The sequence below is a fragment of the Maudiozyma barnettii genome (assembly GCF_903064755.1).
Source record: "Maudiozyma barnettii strain CLIB 1767 genome assembly, contig: KABA2_10, whole genome shotgun sequence".
Taxonomy (NCBI): domain Eukaryota; kingdom Fungi; phylum Ascomycota; class Saccharomycetes; order Saccharomycetales; family Saccharomycetaceae; genus Maudiozyma; species Maudiozyma barnettii.
The window spans coordinates 271494-292578 of NW_024545247.1; the positions used below are offsets into that span (position 1 = coordinate 271494).

General features: G+C 33.1%; 7 protein-coding genes and 1 non-coding gene across 8 annotated transcripts; 5 read left to right on the forward strand and 3 right to left on the reverse strand.

The window, feature by feature from the left end:
* Positions 1-20: 20 nt before the first annotated feature.
* On the forward strand, positions 21-5636 carry UBR2 (putative ubiquitin-protein ligase UBR2; the record flags this gene model as incomplete). The annotated part of the gene is made up of 1 exon (XM_041552503.1): positions 21-5636. One exon carries the CDS (start codon positions 21-23, stop codon positions 5634-5636), a length of 5616 nt encoding a protein of 1871 aa, XP_041408437.1.
* A 308-nt stretch (positions 5637-5944) lies between these two features.
* Positions 5945-7153, reverse strand: TYS1 (tyrosine--tRNA ligase TYS1; the record flags this gene model as incomplete). The annotated part of the gene is made up of 1 exon (XM_041552504.1): positions 5945-7153. The coding sequence occupies one exon, from the start codon at positions 7151-7153 to the stop codon at positions 5945-5947; it is 1209 nt and encodes a 402-aa protein (XP_041408438.1).
* Positions 7154-9186: 2033 nt separating this feature from the next.
* Positions 9187-10806, forward strand: IZH3 (Izh3p; the record flags this gene model as incomplete). The annotated part of the gene is made up of 1 exon (XM_041552505.1): positions 9187-10806. One exon carries the CDS (start codon positions 9187-9189, stop codon positions 10804-10806), a length of 1620 nt encoding a protein of 539 aa, XP_041408439.1.
* Positions 10807-11130: 324 nt separating this feature from the next.
* On the reverse strand, positions 11131-12627 carry BRE2 (Bre2p; the record flags this gene model as incomplete). Its single annotated transcript, XM_041552506.1, has 1 exon — positions 11131-12627. The coding sequence occupies one exon, from the start codon at positions 12625-12627 to the stop codon at positions 11131-11133; it is 1497 nt and encodes a 498-aa protein (XP_041408440.1).
* A 350-nt stretch (positions 12628-12977) lies between these two features.
* PPR1 (Ppr1p) lies at positions 12978-15575 on the forward strand (the record flags this gene model as incomplete). The annotated part of the gene is made up of 1 exon (XM_041552507.1): positions 12978-15575. The coding sequence occupies one exon, from the start codon at positions 12978-12980 to the stop codon at positions 15573-15575; it is 2598 nt and encodes an 865-aa protein (XP_041408441.1).
* A 787-nt stretch (positions 15576-16362) lies between these two features.
* Positions 16363-17295, forward strand: NDJ1 (Ndj1p; the record flags this gene model as incomplete). The annotated part of the gene is made up of 1 exon (XM_041552508.1): positions 16363-17295. The coding sequence occupies one exon, from the start codon at positions 16363-16365 to the stop codon at positions 17293-17295; it is 933 nt and encodes a 310-aa protein (XP_041408442.1).
* A 1262-nt stretch (positions 17296-18557) lies between these two features.
* WSC3 (Wsc3p) lies at positions 18558-19994 on the forward strand (the record flags this gene model as incomplete). Its single annotated transcript, XM_041552509.1, has 1 exon — positions 18558-19994. The coding sequence occupies one exon, from the start codon at positions 18558-18560 to the stop codon at positions 19992-19994; it is 1437 nt and encodes a 478-aa protein (XP_041408443.1).
* A 647-nt stretch (positions 19995-20641) lies between these two features.
* On the reverse strand, positions 20642-20714 carry KABA2_10S02904. Its single transcript has one exon. It is a non-coding gene; the product is annotated as a tRNA-Thr (tRNA).
* Between the last annotated feature and the right edge of the window lie 371 nt (positions 20715-21085).

Genomic DNA, 21085 nt, shown 5'->3' on the forward strand with positions numbered 1-21085 from the left:
TGAGAGGACTCTTCTTTACCATGTATGAGAATAGAAAGGAACCAGAGAGTTTACGTGATTTCTTAACCCATTTACCAACATATGCTGATAATGATTATAGTGAAATTGTGAGTTATATTGTATGGAAGACTGTAAAATTATGTTTGACCACAGATAATGATAAGATTGATTGGAGAACAATTGTGAATTTGTTGGAATCTCAGATAAGTCACGATAGTTCATATAAGGATGTTTTAGAAGGTAAGAATTGGAAAGATCTACATAGACAAGATAATACTAATAATTTTCATAATGGAACCATGTGTAATCGACAGTGTTTACCAGCAGAGATAATATATTATTGCTTCACTTGTACAATAAATCCATTGTATGGGATATGTGATGCATGTTTCGACCCTAATGAACATATTGATCATGAGTATTCTGCAAGTGTTATCACCAGAAGTGAGGGAAGATTGTGTCATTGTGGAAACGAATCGATATTTCATAACCCAGAATCAGCTTATAAATGTAAAAACAAATTAAATAATAAGAAGAATACTAGATTTTCAATGGCTAGTAGTGATTACTTTGACCCAATCATGCATGTAGTATTTAAGGATATAATCGATTATATTATTGACGTTATATTAAGTTCAAACGAATTGAAAAATACATCATTTACAGGATATCACCATACATTCCCAAGCGAACATAGTTCACAGGGTAATAATAAGAGTAGTAATATCCCGCATGAATCATCTTCAAATACAGACTCTATATTCAATGAAATCCTGATTGAAACTACAGAAAGTCAGAATATGGTATATGAATCATATGCTTCAAATATGAATATAAATGAAATTTGGACAGTTCAACTGGATAATGAAGATAATCAAGTACATATTATGGATTTAGCAAGTAAAATTTCAAAGGTACTAAATAAATCTATTGGATATGGGATATCAATTTGCAACACGTTATTAGAATATAACTTCCCTGTAGTTTTAGCTCAGACCAGTGACTACGATAAAATTAAAGAAATATTCGAAAAGTTTAGGGATGAAAATATTGTAGTCCATATTAGAAGGTTACATGATGTCTTTAAAGTTAATCTTATGGAAGATTTAGTTCATTTTTTGTATTATCTCTGCACTGACATTAACGCGACATATGAAATGAGATATACGTTACGATCATGCATGATGGACTCATGGAAACCAAAGATTGAACATGCTGAATTGGAATATAATCAGCCATTGAAAACGAAGATTAATTTGTTTGGAGGATTTCTATCACCTGGACCATTTTCTTATACTTCTTCGACATCTCCAGTTTCTTCCCCAGACGAAAACATCTCAAAAGAATGGTTTAGCCCATGGAATTTTGAAGATTGCGAAGATGATTATTTGGTACAAATTATACAAAATTATAATGCGGATCTTTCCATCGCTGTGTCAGAATTAGCACATTCAAACATATGTCTTTTCAGAGGATCTCGTTTCCAATACCTTGTAGCAGAATGTTTTGATAATTTCTCCAGGGTAGCATCTCTTCGTATGACTAAGGTGTTCTGCACTTTATTTTCATTGACTGATAATGCAAGAAGATATCTCACAGCGCAATACTTTGATATATACCTTAACGTTGTATATAAAGCAGTTGCATCTGACCCTGTCGGCATAAAATTAGCATTTATGAGTTTGATGTCCCAATATACTTTTCAAGATCCTGTCCTTTCTAATTTGGCCATTCAATCAGGCTTTATTGAAAGGACATTAAAATTTGCATTCACATTACTAGCATTCAACTCAGAAGATTTGGTAACATTTCTACCAATATCAATATACAATAAATTCAAGCTTCCGAGTGAAACAATAAAAAATAGGAAGACTATTATATGTCTAAAAGATCTGTGCACTTTGGTTTCTGCTAATACAATACCCCGGGAGTTACTAGAGAGTAGTAGTATATTTAACTGTATGTTAGACGCCATTTTACAGTTTAGTAATATTTTACCAGTAAGAAGGGAAATCTCAGAGCATGTAGAATTTGAGAATTTTGACTTTTCCACATATTATTTCTTCTTTTCATCTTTGTTAATAATGGTTGATAGCTACCTTCGTTGTATATCGATGATATCAGACAAAGAATTCCGCTATAGCATTATTAAAAGATTCATGAAACTTACAATATCAAATGGATTTGAACTATTAAGTACTTCTAGAAGGCTTATTGACCACCAGGCTGCTTACGAAGAAGGCCATGTTCCCAAATTATCAGCTGTAAAAGAGAAAGTGTGTAATCATGTTACTGATGTTGTGAGATTCCAGGTTGGGATTGACTCTCAGAGTTTTCTAAACCCAACATCATACCTTTTTAAGTTTATTCTTCAATGGAGTCAATGTGGGAGGTATGAATCTGTACCCAAGAGTATAACTAACTATGTTGATTTCCATAAATTTCTTGACGATGAAGTTCAGGCTTTATACATATCAGAAGCGTCGTTGTCCACTTTAGTACTAGTTGGGCAAATCAATGTAGGATTCTGGGTCAGAAACGGAACTCCCATCACACATCAAAAAAGGATGTATACAAAATTTAATATGAGAGAGCTTACGTATATGAGTGATGTTTTCAACGTTCAATTTAGTATGTGCATGGCTAATCCTGATGATTTCATGGTTACATTCTTAACTCGATGGGGTCTCAAGAGCTGGTCTAATGGAACTCCAATGGGCGATTATCCTGACGATGAAACTACAATGGCAGTTGTTAATGAATGTCTCCTTTTATTAATTCAGTTGTTCACAGAAATAAAGTCTTTGATTGTGGTGTCATCCGTGGACAATTTTGAAAGGACATTAAAATCTGAAATAATTCATGCGCTCGCATTTAACCGTTGTACGTATGCACAGATTATGGATAATATACCAGAGCATATCACAAAGCATTCTACCTTTGATAAATATTTAGAGAAATATGCGCAGTTTACTCCCGCAACAGGCGGTGCTGAATGTGGTTCATTTTATCTGAAAGATGAGTATATACAAGACCTTGATCCTTACTACTTAGGTGTAAGTTCAAGTAAAAGATATGAAATTGAAAAGAGTGTTCGAAACTATATGAAAAATAAAGAAAAGAAAGATTTTGTTGATACTTATGTTCCTGTAAAAGAGGTTCATGATATTTTAAAGGATACTCCATACTATAATCTATACGCAATATCATCAGTGAATACTTTTGGAATATTCCTGAAAAGTACTTTGGAACATATTAAAAAATGTCGGTACGAAAGCTTACTTCCACGTGTAGTACATCTAATACATTTATGTGTTGTGAATAATTTGAACGATTTTATGAAGGTATTTTGGCATGAATATGAGATTATTGATACTGAGTTTTACCATTTCCATAGTATTGGTTCCATTTTGTACTCATTATTACTAGATGATATATTTTCCAATGTCCATGGTAAAATAAGGGAAATTTTTAGAGTTCTATCAGATAAAGCACCCCATATAGATGTGAATGGATATTTATTAGAACAGACGCCTTCCTTCAACCGGGAAATACTAAAATCTTCTAAGGAATCGAGGACTAGTAAAGAGGAAGAGTATTTAAGGAAAAAGAAATTAGCTCAAGCCAGAAGAGATAAAATTCTTCGAAAATTTTCTAAGCAACAAATGAAATTTATTGAAAAAAATGTTGCAATCAACACCTCGCTCAATAATTCAACATCTAATACACAAAATTCAGGTTGTGATATATCCATTACACCTCTATGCTGGGAATACCCCGATGATTCTTGTGTATTTTGCAAAATGGAAAAAAATGATGATTCGTTTGTATATTTCTCTTATCAAGAAAATAATATATGTGATTTTGGAATTGACTTTTCTACTCCAAAGTATATGACTGATATGCTTCAGTGGGAACAAAAATCATGCAATAAAAACGATAGAGATCTCAAGATGAAATATATTGAACAAGCTCCTGTACTTAGAATATGTGGCCACGGTTCACATATTAAATGTTTAGGGAATCATATGAAAAGTGCAGCAACAGTTCATACACAAACTACCAAAAATGTGCCCAATTCCTATGGATTTGGTTTGATATACTGTCCTGTTTGTAATTCGTTAATGAACTCATTTCTTCCAAAAATAGTCAAATTTAACAACAAGAGTCGAGAGTCGTTTTGGAAAAATATCGATCAACATTTCGATGTTTTCAACTTACCATCGGAATTAATGTTAACGTGCAGAAAGGCTTGCGATATTTTTGTTAAACTTGCTGGACATGATTCCACTAACAATTCGTTTAGGAGCACATATGACATTATCAGTAATTTATTGGTAAACTCTATTTCAAACTTAGAATTGAGGCTACGAAAATATATAATACCTGGGATGGATGAAAAACAATTGATGAACAAAATACCTAATCAGTGCCTAGTAACATTTAGATTACTTTCTGATCTACTAACTTTTACCAACAGTCAAATAAAAGACGATATTCATCCACTAATAGATTTTATGGAGAAGATACCTTTTTCAAATAATGGCACATACAATAATATTCTCTCGATTTCTAATACAATTTTTGTTCCTAATGAAACACTTTTAAATCCAACTGAACAAATTCTAGACCTCATTTATGCCAAAATGGAGGAAGATATTATTCTTCTTTGTAGAGGTATGTTAATGGTTGATTTCTATGAGTCAGTGAACGATATGGAGATTCCGTGGAATAAAGTTACTTTAGATGCAAAGAATGAGAACGAATTAGAAGATTATATCGTATCATCTACAGTCCTTGAGCAATATTTGAAATTTTTCAATTATACGATATCTGATGGAAGTTGGGATATAAACAAGGTTTCAAAGTGTTTTTATCATTTACTAAAAGGTACAACAACTGTGTTCCTAAGAAGGATTATCCTATTATTTCATGTGCATTATTCAATAGATGATGAAAAAATAAAAATTGAAAATAAATTGAGAGATTTTGAAAGTGCAATTCATTATTTAACTCATGGTGAGCTTAAAACTTTTGGAGAACTACTTTCAAACTTTTTGAAAAATTACGTCCCTTTAACAACTCTTAATTATGATAACACACCTGAAGAGGAAAGAATTGAAATATTTACAAAATTAGAACGAAAACATTTCCCTGCTATTTCATGTGGTCATTTAATCAAGTTACCACATAATTTATCCAAATTTTATACTAATGCAGAATATGAGGCAAATAAAATTGAAAAACTATTAGGAGGTGAATCTGTTTTATGTTTGTTATGTGGTTCGACGATGTGTATTCAAAAGCCGGTATCGTTACATGGTTACAAGATTGGTGAATGTACGAATCATTTACGTAATGAATGTGAATCAGATTCAAACTACGGGTTATTCTTGATGATGAGAACAAATATGATATATATTGCTTACGGTGATAGAGGAACATTTTATCATTCGCCGTATATTAACAGATATGGGGATACTGGTGAAGGTTTAAAATATGGAACTCCGGTGTTTCTAGATGATGAAAAATATGAGCATTTAACTAATGAAATTTTTATGGGGAACATGATCCCCCATATAGTGTTTAGAGCTACAGATGGTAATAGTGATCAAGGTGGATGGGAAACCTTATAGAAGAAAAGCAATAATTGATAAGCTCTCTATATTTACATAAGATGACTAAATAATTGAATGAAATGGCACATTGTAATAATAATAATATTATTATTATTATTATTAATTAACATAGAAGAAGCAAAAAATTTAAAAAAAAAATAAAAAAAAATTATCGTATATTAATAGTTGTTATATTATTAAATTGAAAACAACCCCACAAAGGAACTATATAAAACTCTAAGGGCAAGTTTTCTTTATAGCAGATGGTAGTTAGTTTGACTGAAATAAAACTAGATTAAAAACAAAGACAATTGACGAAAGTATAACTATACTGAAGTCTTCTTTAGATCTTCGGTAACTTCATTGACATTTGCATCAGTCTTTTGAGCACCTGGGTATCTACTACCTTTGTTTTTTGGTTTCTTAGCTTTCTTGGTCTTTTCAGGAACAGCTACTGGGTAACCCTTTTCATTAGCCTCTTGGTATTCTTTATTATTAGCGTATTCTTCTCTAATTGGAGCTAATAGTTGATTAATGGCATCAGCAACACCGGTTTTCAAATCAGGTGGAGACAATTTTTCATCTTTAAATGCTTGTTTCATTTCTTCAAATGATTCATAAGTGATTGGACCACCGAATTTTTCAGGTCTATCAATGAAAAATTCAAAATGATCATCACCGAATTTCAATTGTTGAATTGGAGCTACGACGAATTCTATGAATGACAATAGACCGTTCTCTTCTACATTACCTGGAGAACAGAATGCACCGTTGATCTTTTTCTTGACCACTTTAGGTTCTTCTAATAGATCGATCTTGGAGTTTGGATCCGAAGCAGACATTTTACCACCTTGACCTAAGCCTGGTACCATTGGATTCATTAGATGAGCTCTCTTCTTGTAACCGATTTTTTCCAAGTTTTCTTCAGCAAGAACGAAGATCTTTCTTTGATCGACACCACCGAATTGGGCATCAACATCCAAATAATGTTCATCAAGAGCTTGCATCAATGGGTAAATCAGGCCTGACAACAATGGGTTAGCAACTTGTTTCACAACATCAGCACCTGCTCTCTTTGCATCATTTTGAGAGACGATATTAGATAGTTTGAAGATATCCAAAGTGTACTCACCACCTTGTTGATAAGAAGATCCTACGACGAATTTCAATTTTTCAATTGGTACATTAATCGATCTTAAGATAGCTTTAATAGAGCATTCGTAATATTTAGCTCTGTAATTGACGACTTCCAAAGGAGCCTTCATGTTATCTAAGAACGCGTGTAGATCTGCTAGTAATACAGTGACTTCGCAACCAGCTTTTAAGAAGTCTGCCAATTTAGTCATTGCGACGAAGTAACCACAATGTGGTCTACCAGTTGGAGCAGTCCCCCAGTATAATTTCAAATGTCTCTTTTCGACCTCTAGGACATTCTTAATGATTTGTGGGTTTAGTACTTCTTGTAAGTTCTTTGTAATTAAGTTGAAAGCAACTTGAGGGTCTACAGTAGTAGTAACAGTAGTAGATTCAGTCATAATAATAATGTATTTGTTATTGATTATTGTCGATGAGATTGTGAATATGTTATAAGAAAAAGTATACTAAATTAAAAATGAACTAAAAGTAAAAGTAGAAGTATCCAAAATATCTCTAATTTTTATATATAAAAACCTAATTGGGCATAATGATGAGTCTTAACGATAAAAGCTGTCAATTCGATCACGTTAGAACTGTTGTCAAGATTTGATAATCTAAGCAAATTGAAGGTAAAAAGAAAACTAGAAAATTTTTCACTTCGCGCGCGCTGAACTGTCAGAGAGAGGTTTGCCTATTACTGAAAGTGTGACTAATAAAGAGACAAAAACGGGCAAAAAAAAGCGACATAGCTTCGTGATCATGTGATGTGCACGTGACACTGAAATATTATTGCATTTTGATTTTATTTGAAATTGTTTTGTTTGGTATAATACGTATAAGCATCAAGCAAACCAAGTATTTTTCAAGGGGTAAGAGAGAGGAAGAGTGGGATAAGCAACGTTATGCAAGTGTAATACTCACACAGTCTGGTACTACTTAATGTACAACAAGCAATCATGACAAAATACGTCTGTATACGTGTATAGTAACCACCATACTAATAAATTGGTAATTACATAGCAATGAAAATAAACTAAATTAAGGAGACGGAAACGGCAAAATAGTGTATAAACCGTTTCCGTTCGTCCATCTATCCACGCATAATATTATTTCTTTTGCCTAGTTCTATTACTCGTTTACTATACGTATTATAGTTGGTTGATTTGTTTTTGCATGACTCTCTCTCTCTGTCTTAACCAAGATACGACGAGCAATAAAAAGTAGATTACCAATCTTTCTTCGACGTTTTCTCTCTCCTGTGACAGCATTCAGTCTTCCATTCCCCATAATAAAATAATCCAAACAGCAATCTTTGAGTGGTTTTTGTATCTCTATACGAGGCAGAGAAATATAGCCGCAGAATCTCGACAGTCAAATTTACGATAAGATTATCATACGCAGGGGGAAATTAATACATAATAAAGTGGGATACGTCCAGCTCGTACACCGTGATGTGCCATTCCAAGAAAAAAAGAAATCGCTTCGTTTGTTCGTTCTTCGCCGTATGTTAACGTGGCAAAATCTGTCTGCACGGGGTTCTCTCTACTAAAAGCGATTTTGCGTATGAATGTGGGGGAGGGGAAAGACAGAGAGACACCGCGATGATAAAACTAGAAGCACTGGAAACCCACACACCGCAGCGAGTGGCCCAAGCCGTTACCGCGAAAGAGAGCCAAAAAAGCAAGTTGCGAAGGTGCGGGCGTGTTACTGCAGCCCCTTCTCGGCAGCAGGCCCTTGAGAATCAGAACAATTCTTTTTTGGGAAAGGGCGAACTGCGTGGTTTGTGTGGCACGTTCTGTGGGTGTCGCGGGTCATACACAGACCCACACACCACACCCTCCTCCCGTTATTTGCTATTGTTTATAGATATACATATTACATATTTGTGTTTTTAACTGCGCTTTTATTACAGCAAGAATTATCGCATTATTAGTTTATTGCCGCTCTCTACTTGTATCTCATTCGTTCCCTCACACTCGTTATTTACTATAGCAGCATGTCAATAGTATTATTATTTTCATCATTTTCTCGCTCGTATTATTATTTTTATTGCTATTATTATTGCAATATATTTTTCATGGCGAAAAAGAAAAAGGTACCAAGAAGGTAGTCAGAATCACACGACTACGATAGGTAAAAAATTTGTAGATATATATATATATATAGGAGCTAGTATGACGTTGTTTGTTGTCTCTTGATACTGAAGTTTCCTTAAACCTTTATATATATTCCTTATAATTCTTATATTCATATATCTGTAATCAACTTTCGTTTACTTTATTGATCCAGTCGTTGGTATTCTATCTTTTTGCGTGATTGTTTGGCTCATCTTACTCTTTTTTTTTTCTCTATTCATTCATTTATTTGCTTGTTTTTTTGGCTACCTCAACTATAAAAAACTACTATTATCCATCTTTCTTTTGACCTCAACATGGCTGAACAATCTGAAACCGCTACTGAAAGTTCACAATCTTCTCAAGGGTCTTATATCCCTTCATCTGCTTCTGCTGCTTTAGGTTCTTTATCTCGTTTAAGTAAACGAGGTATGAATAATATTCACAGAGTGAAACAAAATGGTAAAGAATACGCTAATAAATTATACCCAAATAAATTCACTTCATTCTCTTACCCATACTCTTCGTCTTCCTCGAAGAATGATACCAAATTTAACAGTATTACGTCAAATACTAGTACCGCCGATTCATCAAATTCTCCATCATTGAAATTGAAAAATGTAGAGAATAATGAAAAGGCAGTCGATCCTTTAACTTATAATGAAAACGATTCTCAATTCTCTTTCGAATCTGATGCTACTACATTAGTGAATAGTGGAGGCTTGGATTCGCGCCATGGAAGTGTCTCTATGATTACCAAATTACATTCTTCAAAGAATGATATGAATTCTGATATTAACTTTAACTTCTCGGCTCCTTCTCGTACTTCGACAAGTAGTACCCTATTGGAAAAAGAAGTCATATTAGAAGAAGATGAAAGATTGGTTTTACAACCTTGTCCAAAGATTAAAGAAAAAATTTGCTCTTTTGGTCTCGAAAGAGCTCATGAATTAGGAAAAGATGATCATTTACATTATTATCAATTGCCTTTCCCATGGAGAGAAAATAGATATATCATCTATAATTACAGATTTTATGATTCTCATAAAAAATCGTTCCTTTCAATTCTTAATTGGTATGGATGGCATAACGAATCAACAAACATTTGGACTCATTTGTTTGGGGCCATTTATATGGCTTATATCGCATTTTTCCAATTCCCAAATACGGAAGTTTATCAATCAGAAAAAGTACCAACAATGGCGAAAGGTATTGCATTTGTATTCTTATTGGCTTCAATTAAATGTCTGTTGGCTTCAACGTTTTGGCATACTTTTAATGGTACTTCATTTTTAGGTTTACGTAGAAGGTTTGCATGCGTAGATTATAGTGGTATTACTATCTTAATCACAGCATCAATCCTATCTACAGAATTTGCAACTTTGTTCGGTCACACAACTGCTATGGTTTCTTTTATGTCTACATCGATGGTTTTAGGATTGATCGGGATTTATTTGAATTGTTCTCCAAAATTCGATTCTCCAGAGGCAAGACCTTTAAGAATTAAATTCTTTATCTTATTAGTTGCCGTGGGTGGTTTATCCTTCTTACAGACAATTTATTACGAAGGTTTCCATAACACTACATCTTTGTTGATGCCAGTAACAAATAAATCAATCATTTGGTATAGCGTAGGTGTTGTCTTCTACGGTTCTTTCATCCCAGAAAGATTCAGATCAGACGTCACCGTAGATGACTCCATTCCAACCCAGAAGGAATTGGCCTCGGATTTAAATATCATCACCACTCATAAGGATATCCATTTCAGAGAGGAACCGACTTGTACTTGTCACAGCGCCGTCAAGAATTTGACCTCGTTGTGGTGGGTCGATTACGCATTCTCTTCTCATACATTATGGCATTTCTTTGTTGTCTTGGGTGCCATTGGTCATTACCGTGCTATCATTGACATATACACAAAGAAATGGTTGATGTAACAAGCAAAACAAAAATAGAATTTGGGAATCATATTCTTCCTTTTGAAAGTTTGACCTACCGTTAGGTCTGCTGAACTCTCCAGCAATCTCGTGTTCACACACTCATTTACATATTGCGCAAACGCATATGCACACATTTTTACGAAAATACATATTCATATTTTATGACACTTTGTTAATAACAAGAACTTTTTCATTTTATTTATAATTCTTTTCTTCTGCCTTTCAAATTATACAAATACATACGGAATATATACAGATGGTTATTTATTAATAAATAAAAACAAAATGATACCATGAAAGACACCGTTCCCTTTTTATTTCTTATTTTCCCTTGCATTCTTCTTCAATTTCATCAACGATATCCCATATTATATCATCAACTATCTGTTCATTGAATAGTTTGTCGAGGGTCTTGATTTGACAATCTCTCGTTTCTTGTTCTTTCACTTGTTCCAGATATTTCAATTCCGAGCCAACAGTCACGATTTTTGCTTCACCGCCATTGAAGCAACTCACGGTGGGATAATAGCCTAGACGGTTGTTGTTAACATATTTATTCCTTAACAATTGAACACCTTTTACATCGCTTAAATTGTTCATTATGTCACGAGGATCATCGCCCTCCATTGATTTATCAATCTTGTTGTCTGGTGTTGAACCATTATGTCCATTGAGGGATTGATCTTCCGCATGACGAGTCCCACCATTCTTCCAATAATTATAATAAAATTTCTCGTTGTATTGTAATTCACTGAAAGGTGGTAAAAATGGATTTAAATCCTCGAACGCAGTCCCTAAATATTCCCCATTCAAATATAATTTCAAAGAGGATCCTTTCAAATTGTAGTAGTCTTGTCTCTCTCGATGATCCGATGAATAATATTCAGGTTTAGTAGTCTTCACATAATCAGTCCCCTCAAATAGCAATTGTCCCTTATATCTAATGGCAATTTGATCCCGTACAACATTTGTATAGTCAATATCTTGTAACAAAGCTTTTTGAAATTCCTTTTGTGATGGTTTCCAATTCTTTGATTTCTTTCTATGTGGTCCAGATGTCAACGATTGATCATTCTCTAACGTGACATCCGAATTTAGTATCCCTTTGGAACCAGATTTCAATAATGCATCCAATCTTCTCATAGTATACTCTTTGGCTTGTTCAATTTGTTCTTGTGTATCAGGTAATGTCAATAAAACCCCAATTCGATCTCCTTCTTTCAATTGCCTTTCAGTTTGAATCTTTTTACTTAATTTACCTTCGTGTACAGATTCTAGCGCTTCGTCTCTGACACCATATCCATATACATCAAAACCAACAGGTGCTTCGAGACTCATCTCTCTTCTAGATACACCAAATCGTAAATGAGGACTGTTATCTATGGCATCCTTTTTTTTAACTTCATTATCTCCATCAGCTTCATCATTTACCGAGACAGCACCACCTTTCAGTACAATTACTTCCCAATATGATACACCTTCCTTGATACAGACATCACATCTTCCAGATCTCCAACCCATTGATTGTATAACACCTACAGTATCATTGCCGCCATTTATCATTGAAAGACCATCGGATCTATCCATTGTATTGAAACCTGGTTTCTCAAAAGGATACTCAGTATTGCAATAACCTAACTCTGTGAACTGACGAATTGGAGCACATGGCGTATATATGAAATGTCGTTTATTTAATGGAGTATCGATAGGTTTGCTGAACCCTTTATATGTTTCTTGGTATTCTAGAAATGAAGGGCGTTGTTTATCACTATCAATTTCAAAATCTTCTTTTTGGTACGGTATTATTCCGATCTTCATATTCAAAGCAGTTGACGTTGTAGTCTAGATGATATAAATAGATTTTGGAACTGTCCCTAATGATTATTTCCTTGCTTATAAGATCTTTTTTTCTTACTACGAGTTAGCATATACGCTTGAGGATGTCAATATAACATCGTTACATTATTGTTTTCAAGCTTTGTTGACGCTACAGCCTCAGCTAGAAAAAAAAAATCATTACAGGAAATTTCACTTAAAATGCGATGACCTACTATTCCATTCAAAATAGGCATATCAGCTCGTAAGAATAAGATGTATTTCACTTTACAATAACAAAGAGCATAGATAATATATCATCTGTTAACAAGGCAAGGTACAAGTGTCTCATCATGAAACCTAATGATAGCCAAACCATAAAGAAAGAGACCGCATCAAGGAGGACCTCGATCAAGATTGAGAAAAAGGTATTAGATAAAAAACCTGGATTACCACTTACAAGAATAGTCAATACCCCTATAGCAGCATGTAAAAGATGTAAACAAAAAAAAATTAAATGTGATAAACTATTACCAACCTGTACTCATTGCACAAAAGCTCACGTATCCTGTATATCTGTTGACCCTGCAACAGGAGAGGATGTTCCGCGGTCTTATGTCCTATTTCTAGAGGATACTCTTCAAAGCTTTCTAAAGAAATGTGAACAAGAAGATGTTGATTTAAAGAATGTAGGGTCAACGTTTCCTGTATCAAGTTCTGATCTGCCGTATACGGGTAAATCAATACAGGCCGGGTCCGATTCGACGTATTACTTGCGGGATGATGGCTTACTGGGAGATTTCCTCATCAACCAAGGTCATTTAATAAAGAATGCCAGTAATATTGTCACACCACCAACTACGATTCCTTCATTAGATACAACATTAGCTGTAACAAGAAGTCCTGTCAAAGACAATGCAGCATCACTAAATTTTGGTAAATCAAATAAAGATATAAATAGTCTTGCATCAATGAAAGACACAGATCCAAGTACCTTTCTAGGTGATTCTTCAGGTGTATCATTTGCCAAGTTAGTGTTTACAGCAACGAATATTAAACCTGAATTACTTGTTACAGAGACTGATCACGATGTGGATAAAAAAAATACAACTTTAAAGGAAGATGATTATCAAAAAGCTCAAGATATCGATAATGACATGTTACAATTACCAGATAAATTTGAAGCACAATCATTAATTGTGAGTTTCTTTTCATACACTAACGTTCAATTACCAATCCTTCATAGGGAATTTTTTTTGAAGAAATATTTTGAACCAATTTATGGACCATGGGATTATAATATTTCACTGTTGTCTGATTATACTGAAATTAATAAATCGTTTACTCTTCCGAATAATATATTTATTGATACAGATTCAGGAGATGAAAAGGAGATACGTAGTCCATGGTACAATATCTGGAAAAGCTATACAAGATCCAAAACACATAAAATTCCCAAAGTACCAAAAAGGTTCCATATCCCATTGTTTTTCCTGAACATTGTATTTGCAATTGGCTATGCTACAGACGTAATACAATCTAATATCTCTAGAGTTGTTGCATTTAAGAAAAGAACAGCCCATTACATTAATTCACTATTTGTTACTACAGACCGATTAGAGGCGTTATCTGGAACTTTATTACTGGTTATATATGCTCTGATGAGACCAAATACTCCAGGAGTATGGTATGTTTTGGGATCGGCATTGAGATTGACCGTTGATTTAGGTTTGCATACTGAAAAATTAAATATGAACTATGATCCATTCACAAGAGATATGAGAAGGAGATTATTTTGGTCGGTTTATTCCTTAGATAGGCAAGTATGTTCATATTTTGGTCGTCCGTTTGGAATTCCCGAGGAAAGTATAACAACTAGATATCCTAGCCTGTTAGATGATTCATATATAGTTACAAGAGATTTTGTTGAAAATGAAACAATAGTATCTGATTATTCCGATGCAGAGTACTATTCTGTATCAAGTAAACATATTGCAATATCCATGTTTAAAATAAGAAGATTACAAGCTTCTATTGTAAGAATATTATATGCCCCTCACTCAGAATTGCCAAGAACATTCAAAAATATTGAAGAATGGAGAACTACGACACTTAAAGAACTTGATCGTTGGTATACAGAAGACGTACCGAAGAATTCATTGAAGATGAATTGCGGTTTCAATACATTTGTATTTGATTTGAATTATCATTATTCAAAGCTTATTTTGTTCGGTATATCTCCAAAATGCCCAAATTTGACCAGTGAATCCTTCAAAGTGGTATTTGAGAGTTCTAAAGGAACTATTGATGTATTCCATAATCTTTGTATTAATAAGAAACTAAGTTACACATGGGTTGCTGTCCATAATATTTTCATGACCGGTATGACTTATTTATATGTAATATATTACTCCGATGATACCATATTAAAGGACGAATATGATGTTATGGAATATACAGCAAAAGTTTTAAATGTATTAAAGGAATTAATTGGAAAATGTGATTCTGCCAGAAACTGTTATCAAATTTATAAAACATTAGCAGCAGTAGTAAAAAGATTAAAATTAGACGACTTGACTGATAAATTGAAAGATAATGAACAATATAATTTAGGTACTCATAATGATCTTTTACCAAACTCTGATTATACCGATATATCACTAAATCAATTCTTTCAAGAGATGGAAAAGATTAATAATGGTCCGTCAACAGGCGGAAATAACCAGGAAGGAATTTCCAATACTAATGAGTTAGGGGCAAGGGACTTAACTGAGCCATCATTACTAAATGGTCCCGGGAATGGAATGGAACCTCAGGGAAGGTGTGCATCTGTTGGACAGGATTCAAATATGATAGATTTATTGTATCAAGTTTCTTCGCAATCTATATGGGATGAATTCTTTGTCAAGGGCAGTTCGAATGATAATACAGTTCCTGATGTGTATTTTTAGCTTTGAGATTTATTCTTTTCTTATCAGTACATCAATGTACTATTATGTGACGTATCAGAATATATTATGTAGTATTTTTAATAGAAATAATGTGTTATATATAACTACATTACTGTTAACACTCTCATTTTGCCATTTAATGTAAATAGGTTCTTTTTCTACCCAGTACAAATAAACTTAATTCTTAAAACTATGGAATCGGTACTATTTTTGTTTACATTGGGAAAGGTTACTTTGACATTATAAGATGGTTGCAACTGTAAAATGAAATATTCTCTACAAAATAATAAAAAATATGTAAACAAAAAACTAATAGTGATAATCTTTGAAAAAGATACTTGAAACTATACTCTAAAACTATATCCAATTTACATGTTGAATTAATAATTTTGGATATATTTTGGGTATATTTTGGATATATTTTTAATATATGATAATAAAAGTTTGGAAAAAAGACACTAACCGAAGTTACTTTACTTTGGGAATGCCTGATTGATATTGGAAGAAGACCCATATATAAACATCTTCTGTTACACCTTCATTAACCAAATCACTTGTAACAAAAATTGTCCAACATCTAATCCATTTATCATTAATAAAAATTGACCAAAACTCCTCTATTTTTTAATGAAGGAAAGCTTTGCTGCTCGGCGGCTATAAAATTAAATATCATATTTCCGTACTGAAAAAGGGTATTTTAAGTAGGTATAAAATTGTACAATAAAAAAGAATAACAAAACTAAACAATTCTCCCCAATCAGATAGAAACGTGATTTCGACAGAAGTCATGTCATTTTTAGAAGCTAATACTACCATTGGAGATAATGAATCCAGTTTTGATAAGGATTCCAATCGCTATAAAATTCAATTCCCTCTCACTCCATGTTACCAAAATAGGTCTTTTATTAATCATGTAACGGAAACAAGATATTTTAGATGTAATTTAAGGAGAATTGAAGGTTATAAATCTCCATTTAAATTGTTTAAAGATCTTTATGTCAGTCTTCAAATGGCACGACCAATTGTTATGACAGATTTAGGTAAATTTTTCGAAATTGCACCAGATGAAAGAAATATTAATTTTGAAAAAAATATTGATACCTGTAGAGAACATCCAAAATATGTTAATATCGTACCTTTGATATTATTTGTTCATGTAAAAACAAAGAGTCAACAGAGTCTATCTCAATTCATAATTACTAGACAGTATCACTTTCATTTACATGCTGGAAAACTCTTACTTAACAAAATTCACTCTCGAAATAAATCGTTTGAAATATATAATTTCATTGACACTTATGTCTCTTCATTATTTGATGACATGATTCATAAATGGTTTCAATGGACAGAGCTAATAATTCAAAATGGAGGTACTTATACTTTAAAACAAACCAATGGAAACTTCCTAAAAAGGTTATTATATCAAAAGTTTTGGAATGATCATTTTTACATACAAGATTCAAGGAAATATTCAGTGAACCAATTTAAAAGTTGTGTTCATGCGAATACTGCAGAACACATCAATAGATTTGGCTATTGGATGGATATTCAGAACAATATCATAATATTTGCTTCAACAATCTATGAAGCAAACGGAAAAGTTTCCCGGACGGTCAATGCTATTTGTTATTCAAATCATAAAGTTAAACAAATTTGTTATTTAATGTCATTTTACATTAATCTTGCCAGTATCTCATGTTTTACTTCTAATGTCCGGTAAACAAGCTACAGAGCGATTTTATTCTTCAGATTGTTAGAGTTTATGAACCTTATTCAAGCAACTATTGTGCATAAATAGTATAAACTTAAACAATACCCGTCATCTATTAGAAGTCTTTATTATCTATTTCCTTCTTCTGGTATTATGAAAAAGATGAAGGGCATAATATCGAGGCCGCCCCACTCTTAAGAAAAATTACCCATCCAAAGTTCACAATATTCCTATTCTTTGTCTCACAAAAAAAAATGCTATTAACTTTTCTGCGGTAAAACAAAATTTTTCATTTATGTATAGAAGAAACATGCGCGGAATATATACTTATAAATTTCAGAGGAGAGAAGATAGAAGACTAAAGTTACTTCGCAAATATTTAGGATTTTTGAAACAATTGAGAAACCCCTCTACATTTTCTTCAGCCAGTATATGTGAGTTTGAAATTTTATATTGAAATTATTGAGAGAGACGTCAACAGAGACATTATATGCGCTTTATAGCCCCTAATGAAAGCTACGGAGTTTCATGGATAAGATTGTTGAAGAGCCAAATTTTGAAACAAGATAATACCCAACTTTTTCTTTCAATGACAACGTAACAACAGGTCAGCATCTCTAGTAATTGTTCTTAATTATTTTACATTAGACATATTGGAAATGTAAACAATTTTTTGATACCTTTAACGTTCTATGAAGTACTGGTAACTCAATATCTTCTATTGAAAGAGGTTAAATTTAGTTTGCTGATCACAGGGAAGTCAACCTTTTTTCTTTATTTCCAAATGAGAGAGGGTCGACTTTCCAAATGAAAAAATATTGTTCTACTTTAATTATACTGAAAAATGAGTTAACTTTACTATTTACTTTTTCTTGTTCGCTAAATCTTTGTTTAGGAAATTAAAAATAAATTCGCTTCAAGAGATGTATTATTACCATTTTCGGATCAAATTATACTGGTAATAATAGATAAATTATTGCAGGCTCCTGCGGGGAGTTCAGGAGCTGTAAAATTCTAAAAAAAATATTATAGAAAAAGAACAGAGAATTTTCTGATAAAGTATGATGTAATTTGATTATAAAACATCATTGTATATATACTAATAACAACAATTATTCTAACAAGACATTTGCTTTTTCAAAATCCCTTTATATGAGTTTACTCAGATATTATCATCTTCGGAGTACTTAATATAATATAAGGATTAACTCTTTGAAATACATTTAGGACAAGATTATAACTGTTACATAGGTGAAAGTTAGGATTAAAAGATGACTCTAGGGGGTAGTACGTGTATACGGCCTCACAATTTATTGAACGTCAATGTCACCTATTTGTTAAAATATCTTCTGCCATTACTCTTGCTTCTAACTTTACAATTGAACCTGGTAGCGGCAGATGTCCAATTTAATTATCAAGGTTGCTACAAATCAAGTGATATTTCTTCTTCACTGGATGAAATTGGCTATTACCAATTTCAATCAGTAAACCATTGCCAGGAATCGTGTGGGAGTTCTGCTGTTGCCGCAATATTTGAAGGAAGTACTTGCTATTGCAGCGATTCTGCATCTTTTTTAGATAGCCTTACATCTCTCTCGGAGTCAGAATGTGACATCAATTGTAACGGTTGGCCATATCAAAAATGTGGTGGTTCAGCAGCAATGAATGTTTATATCAATACAGATGCAGTTGTCGATAGTACGACGAATAAGCAAAGCACGACGAGTTCATCTAGCAGCAGGTCCACTGCATTGACAACCACAACTACCTCGTCCCCTGGTACAAGTACAAGCCATTCAACCGCTTCCACATCTTCAAAATCCTTGTCGTCATCAATAGCGTCAGAAGTGTCATCATTATCTACTGATTTGTCTTCCTCTTCATCCTCAAGGAGAACATCTTCAAGTTCAAGTTCAAGATCTTCAACAAGTACTTCTTCTACCCAAGCACAAGTGTCCACTTATGTTTCTATTCGATACACTACTAATGTTGTTGTTCACTCTATAATTAAAACTTCAAATAGACCTGCATCAACCATATTAGTTACTGAAACCTCAATCGTTTCAACAGAAACAGCTAGTGCAGCCCCAAATTCAGACAACAATAACAAAACAACTAATGGCTCCCACAAAAAGTTAAGTGGTGGGGCAATTGCCGGTATTGTTATAGGTGTAGTGTTTGGTGTTATATTCCTAGTACTATTGGTGGCTTTATTATATTTCTTACATAGAAGGAACAAAAATCCCGATGATCTGGTAGTGGATTTAAGAGAAAACAAGCAATATCAACCCTATTCTTATGGTGAAGAAGAAATTTCTCCAGTAGTTGTTCCTTCTACAAATACACTAACAAGAGGTAATACCAAACACAGTATGCCACCAAAATCATGGGGCATTGTAAGAAGTAGTAAAACATCTTCTTCGTCAGGAAGTTTTCAATCAAAGAATGCTAGTGGGAATTTATTAAATGAAGAACCCCTACCGACAACAATAATAGACGAAAATAAGATACACAGTAATATGCGGGATGAAAACCCATCAAACCTTACGGGAACAAACCTTATGGAACACGCCAATACGTTTGAGGATCCTGTCACAATATATGCTAGTGAGAATATGTTTAGTGCAACCTCATTACAAGATATAGGAAATGACAACAGATTACGTATTGTAAACCCAGATGACCCGGAGAAACCATATGAATCATAAAATATATATTTTCTACTGACATAAGTAACGATATTCTAAAAAACTTAAATAATAATAATAATAATAATAATAATAATAATACTCTCTTCTACAGAAACGACACTAAAAACATATATATAAGAAATGCTTCAAACATATCCCTTCTTTTATGAATTTTTTTGTTTCAGTAATACCTATTTATTGATTAATATACTTATTAAAAGTATGATAATTGGTTTTAACTAATTTCGGATTTAGTTTACATGTTCAGGCCATAACACTAGTACACAGTGTAACTAAAGGGGTGACTAATATCTCAACGCAATCCGATGCTTCAAACCAAAGTTTGCTAAAAAGAGTATTGATGGAGATTCACCAACCAATTAAGTCAGTTATATATTTTATGAATTATGTGAAATCATAAGAAATAGAAATGGGTTGTGGGGAGGTAAGAAAAATTAAAGTGATAATTATGTTTTAAATCAGTGGAACAAGAAAACAAAGAATTCATATGATAATTCAAGTAGTCTCACTCCCTATAATTCCTCTAAATTGGTCAATTCAGTTGCTAATGTCATCGAAATATAACAACAACAACAAATGTTGCTAAATATGCAGTTTGCAACTTAACATAAGTCTTTTCAAGGCAAAGTTTGTAAAAAAAAAATTGCTTTCACTCGGAGTTGAACCGAGGATCTCCACATTACTAGTGTGGCGCCTTACCAACTTGGCCATAAAAGCGGTAAATCTACTTCGTGGTGTATTGGTAATCCGAGATGATCGAAGACAAAAGTATAACAAACGGTTATAATCAATTACTATTACTTGTTAAACAGAGTTACTGTTGTTAAACTGCTCATAATTTGTGCATAGTGACGTTGGACTATGTAGCTCCAATAAACCCTGACAGAAATTATGTGGGATAAATATATCTCGAATGTGTTATGAAGCGCGTTATAGTATGAAACAAATATTACGTAATGATTAGGTAATAGGAGAAACCGATTGTCGAGAAAAATAAATAATATATAAAGACAGAGAATTCTGAACTTACATTCTGAGTTAGATTCTATTCGTTCTATAAATTATATATAATAAACAATCACTTACAA